The following is a 5,510-nucleotide window of genomic DNA, read 5'->3' as shown; positions in this document are numbered from 1 at the left end:
ATCTTACTAAAAGAAGATATCTAGGCTCTTTATTTTCATCTATTTAAGTGGATCAACACCCCATAATAGAGAGACGTACGCATACACTCATAAGGTTCTAAAATGTTATGATCTCCATCAATTACTAGAACTCTAGCCAATCCAAATAGAGAGGAGAGAACATGTGAATCTGAAAATTGAAGAATACGATTAGCACGTGGATTACGAAATGCACATTTCCAACATAATCTTGGATCATCGATTTGACTTATGGCACAAGATAAGTATTATAAACTTTAATTCTTAGGAACATGAATAAATTTTTTGAGATATATGAATGATTCTTATTTTTGAAAATTATAGACTAATAATTTTGCGAATAAGATTTTGTATGTTATAAATCTCAGATGGTAGGGTAGAAGAATTGGGGATTTTTAGGGGAAAAAAATTAAAGATTTTGTAAGAGATTGAAGACAATGTTATGTGGAGGCGCATGTCATTACTTGGAACATGGAAAACCCATATCTCAATTCTCAGATACATAACAAAACAAAGAGGGGCATGTGAAAATTACTCCGAAAAAAAAAAAAAAAGAGAGATTATCCATCAAAAATAAAATAAAATATCTATTTTCATCCACTAAGTATAGTGGAGGCAACCAGCTGGAGCAATAGTCAAGAAAGTCTGCATGTGGTAGTCCCACTACCTCTCCTCAACCCTAATAAAGGAGACTGGCTACCTGTGAAGTAATTAATACAAAACTAACTAAAAGAAGGAAACCCAACAATGGCATTGTTCTTCTATCATCTTATTTTACTTTCTCTCCTTTTACTTAGCTGCAAAGCAGACCGTTTAGGGGAGTTCTGCAATAAAGACAAGAACATTAGTGGGAGACAAACATCAGCCAACATTGATCACTTGTTGGCCAAGTTGGTCTCAAAAACTTCATCAAATGGCTTCATTGCAACCTCATACGGAGTAGGCAACGATGTTGTCTACGGCCTCGCTCAGTGCAGAGGAGATGTTAGCGTTGACGATTGCTCGAGTTGCACCAAGGATGCAGCGAAGCAGATCCGCCAGCTTTGTCCAAACCAAGCTGATGCCAGGATATGGTTCGACTTCTGCTTCCTAAGGTATTGTTGTTATAAATTTATATGATCACAGCTTTATGCATGGTTTTAAAAATCGTCCTAGATCTAATCAGGAGACATCAAAATTGAGATTTAATTTCTACAGTTCTTTTATTGTCAATATTTTTTTTTGTTCATAGATCTGAAATTTGAGACCGAGCAAGTCATCTTGGTATAATTCATGAACGAGATGAGACGTCAAAGCCAGAATTTAATTTCTTCTTCATCTCAATCCTTGTTTTTTTTTTTTTTTTTTTGTTTTTGACCTTATTTTTTCTGGTTCACAGACCTGAAATGGACTTAAAACTTGTTCAAGACCGTAAAACTTGTTCAAGACCGAGATGACTTGCCCGAGTAATTAATCTGTGTCATTAGAGAATTAGTTTCTATGTATAATTACATATTATCTGGAATTTCTCTAACCTCAAAAGATGGGAGAAAGAACACAGGTTTCCAATAGCTAGGGATCTATTTTCTTTGGAATCCCAAGGAGTATGAGATTAGAACCTTTTTTATTATTTGTTTTCTAGTATTGAAGAATAGAAAAAATAATCACGGAGTTAATTATAATAACAGTCATAGGGATAAGATCAAGAGAAAATTCTGAAAACATGCACAACTTTTGTTAAAATTCTTGTTCCAGTACATTATTCATTTTAATTCCAAAAACATGCATAGCAAGATCGTATAGATTTTAAAGTGATGATCTCGCTGATATTCATTCGAAAAGTGACAATCACGTTGGTTTATAAAAGTGAGAATCTCTCTGAAAGGTTGCAAGATCGTTGTTATTTATTCTAAAAGTGACTATCTTGCTAAAGAGCATGTTTTGGGAGTTAAAATAAATAATGTACTGAAATGGGAATTTTCTCATATTGAGCTCACCAAATGGTATTTTTCCCTAAGATCAATCTAAGCAAATGATAAAAAAATAAAAAAATAAAAAATAAAAAAATAAAAATAAAAAACAATAAAATAACTGACTATTAATGTCAACACGAAAGAGCAAAGTGTGGATCCATACCTCTCATAATCAATGCTAACATTTGCAAAGCCACCACCTTAGTACATTTCTAGTCCCCATATTTGAACAAAAATATGAGATCTAATTATTATTAGGGTTGTGTTCTGTTGACTCAAGAAGTACATTCAATAGTGTAAGTTCAACATCCGGCAGTTGGGATTTATTCTAGAGATAGTTATCTTCAAAATATATAGTATTGGAATATACATTATCCTTATATGGTTGAGATCACTTGTTACTTTTTAAGTCAACGGGGCCCATACCATTTATTATTTACGACTTAGAACTAGAAGGAAACTCTAACATAAGTATGAAAAGTAGATGTAAAGTTTTTTATTCTTTAATTGTAAACTTTCAAAGTTTGACGACTTTCGTTTGGAATGAAGAGGTTGTGGATTCAAGACTTTACAAAAGTGATGAATCAATTCACCATACAGCCACAGTTATACCGCGTCAATAAGTTGTTCTTATCTTTAGTTTGAGTTTCACATCTCCATATGTTATTGCTGGAGCATATTTACTTTTTAAATTATTAAAATATTAAATAATAAGTATATGCTTCTGATTCAATTTTATGTTATACTAGATATTTACTTTTAATTTATTGGGGAATTAATGCCACTTTTAAATTTTGAAAAATCCATTCAAATTTCCATTGATACAAGTCAAGTTGAAAACTAGTGAGCTGACATGGTGGAGTCAAATAAAAATACAATTTTTACATTGACTCGTTCAAGTTCATAATTTGACATAACAATTTGTGGAATTGACTTGACGAGTTGATTCTGTTGAGGGTTGGGGTTGAGTTCACCTAAAAATCCATTGAAGTCGTCGGACAAGTTTTTAATCGACTCAACTAATTTTAAGAATATGATTATTAGTTTGGATTGAATTGGAGCAAATTGGTACCAATTGATAAGACACTTATTAGAACCCAAATCTGATTAAATGTGTCATATTAACTTTCATTTTAAGTTCCGGAGATGATCTGATATACGTTATTCTAGATCGGATCAAATCCAAACAATCAATGTTTTCACATTGAAATTATTCCAATCCAAGTATATATAAATGGGTCAGGATTCGTTGACTCCTAAGAATGACTCATGAAAAAAACACACGATCCTAACACTTAAATGCAAAATCTAATTGTTGAGATTTATCCTTAGGATAAGTATATCCGAGATTTGTGTTATCAAGATATTCATAAATCTCGACCATTGGATTTTTGTTTAAAGGGTTGGGATCATGTGTTGTTGTTATGAGTCATTTTTAGGAGTTAGAGGATCCCAGCCCTATATAAAATAATTTTTTAATAAAATATATATAGTGTAAATACATGTATCATTTATATATTTTCAAACACGTGCATTGTTGGAATGAGTACTAATTAGAACCCAAATCCTTGATCCGGGCCCACACATTTCATATCAGAACTGATCATATTTTGAGTCTGATCCGATCCATTGACAGTCCTAATTATTATTACTAAGTACTGCTAATTTTGCTAACATTTATCGAGGAATTTTCCTAGCTAGAAGTGTTAATTGAAAGAAAAAATGCTATAGTGACTCGAGTGCAGAAAATCATATATGTGTTTTCTTGATTGGAAAATCAATGGCTCTCTGCAGACACAGAGCTAATTCGAGTCACTGGAGTAAGGCCTAATTGAAAGAGCCATGCAACAATGACTCGAAGTAGCATGCACTCGAGTGAGCATAGAACCATCAAGTGTCGTCCTCACTTGCCACAAAGTAAATAAAAACATCTATGGTTTTCTGTAGACTTCGTCCTTCTTCGAGTAATGCTACTTCGAGTGTTATTTCAAATTACTTTAGTATTTTTTCTAATTGAAAATTTTCTAAACTGAAATTTGATCTACAGATATGATGTGGATGATTTCATAGGCAAACTAGACACCTCGTTCGGTATATTCTATTGGAACGTAGAGAACGTGACGGATCGTGAAACCTTCGAAAAGGATCTAGGAACTCTAATTGATAAAGTGAAAGCTGACGCAATTGTCCCTAAAAATGGAGGATTGGGTAAAGGTGAGACTAAGTTGTCACCTTTCATAACTCTCTATGCCTTGGTGCAATGTACAAGGGACCTGTCTCAGCTCTCATGTGCTCAGTGCTTGGCAACTGCCATTTCCAATTTCCCCAAATTTTGCCAATATAAGAAGGGGTGTCGAGTATTGTATAGTAGTTGTTATGTTCGATATGAGATCTACCCCTTTTTCTTCCCTCTCGCCCCGAGCAAAACTACAGCATATACTTACTCAAGGTCGACGGTATATCCTTAACTTAATTTACAGGAAGGCTATCCAAGGATTATGATGTAGTTGTCGAGGAGAATCTTTCCGTTGGTAGTCTAACCCATTGCATGCATGCTCTCATGCACCATGGCCAGAACATGACGGAACTCCACCAATAAAGGCTTCGGCCCTTGGCATGATTATAAAGAGGCCTTAGGTTTAGTTTTTATTGTTTGTTTATGGTTCCAAATTATGATTTTGAATATTGTTAAAACATTTTATGGAAACTTGTTTTCAGAATTCAGAATCTAGCTAGTTTGAATTTACTGTTTCTTGAAATTGCTTTTAGGATACTTTATTATGATATGAAATATTATTGGGCGTTCTGAGGTGAAAAGATGGCAACGAATGAAACTTTTTTGTCATAATTGAATAGTTTTAAAATATTTACATACTCAAATAAATTTAGAGAGCTGCTATTGGCACCTCAATTTTTACTTATTACACCCAGTCAAATATTAGAACACACTCTTCAAACATTACCAAGGTTTGGCTAAAATTATAATCTCTACATTGCAAAACATTATAACTCATTCAAAAAAATTCAACTTGATTTTATGGTTATGATTGGGCTCATATAAAATCCTAAACCCAAAAAATGGAGATTTAACAACAACAAAAAAAATATATATATATATTACAAGAGAGCTTCTATTACCACCCCAACTTTACTTATTCTCCACCATTCACTAATTTTCTTTAGCGCAAATTACCATTTCATGCACTGAAGTGATAATCTCGATAGTAAAAAGTGACAAAATCAGTGGTAATTACCAGCAATCTCACCATTAAAAAATAAAGATATTTGTCTTTAAATTTATCAGTATGATCATCACTTAAAACTAAGGATATTTGTTCATTAAATTCACCATTGAGTTTGTCACTTTTTTTTAATCAGCGAGATCATCACTTTAAATTATAATACCTACCAGTGAACTTGCCCGAATACTTGTTTTGGGAATTAAAATGACCAATGTACTAGAATCGAAATTTTTGCAAAAGTTGTGTACGTTTGGGAAAATCTATTTTCTTTATTTTGAGGGAGCCAATAATAGCTCTC

At 33.0% G+C, this 5,510-nt stretch overlaps 1 protein-coding gene across 1 annotated transcript; it reads left to right on the top strand.

Moving 5' to 3' along the window:
• The first annotated feature begins 744 nt into the window (after positions 1–744).
• Positions 745–4,742, top strand: LOC147382530 (cysteine-rich repeat secretory protein 55-like). Its single transcript, XM_086428647.1, has 2 exons — positions 745–1,112; positions 4,018–4,742. The coding sequence occupies exons 1-2, from the start codon at positions 766–768 to the stop codon at positions 4,436–4,438; spliced, it is 768 nt and encodes a 255-aa protein (XP_086284773.1). The 5' UTR covers positions 745–765; the 3' UTR covers positions 4,439–4,742.
• Positions 4,743–5,510: the final 768 nt, after the last annotated feature.

Source organism: Akebia trifoliata, chromosome 16, assembly GCF_017979445.1.
Source record: "Akebia trifoliata isolate Shusen 1 chromosome 16, ASM1797944v1, whole genome shotgun sequence".
NCBI classification, from domain to species: Eukaryota; Viridiplantae; Streptophyta; class Magnoliopsida; order Ranunculales; family Lardizabalaceae; genus Akebia; species Akebia trifoliata.
This window is presented reverse-complemented; position numbering and strand designations above follow the sequence as displayed.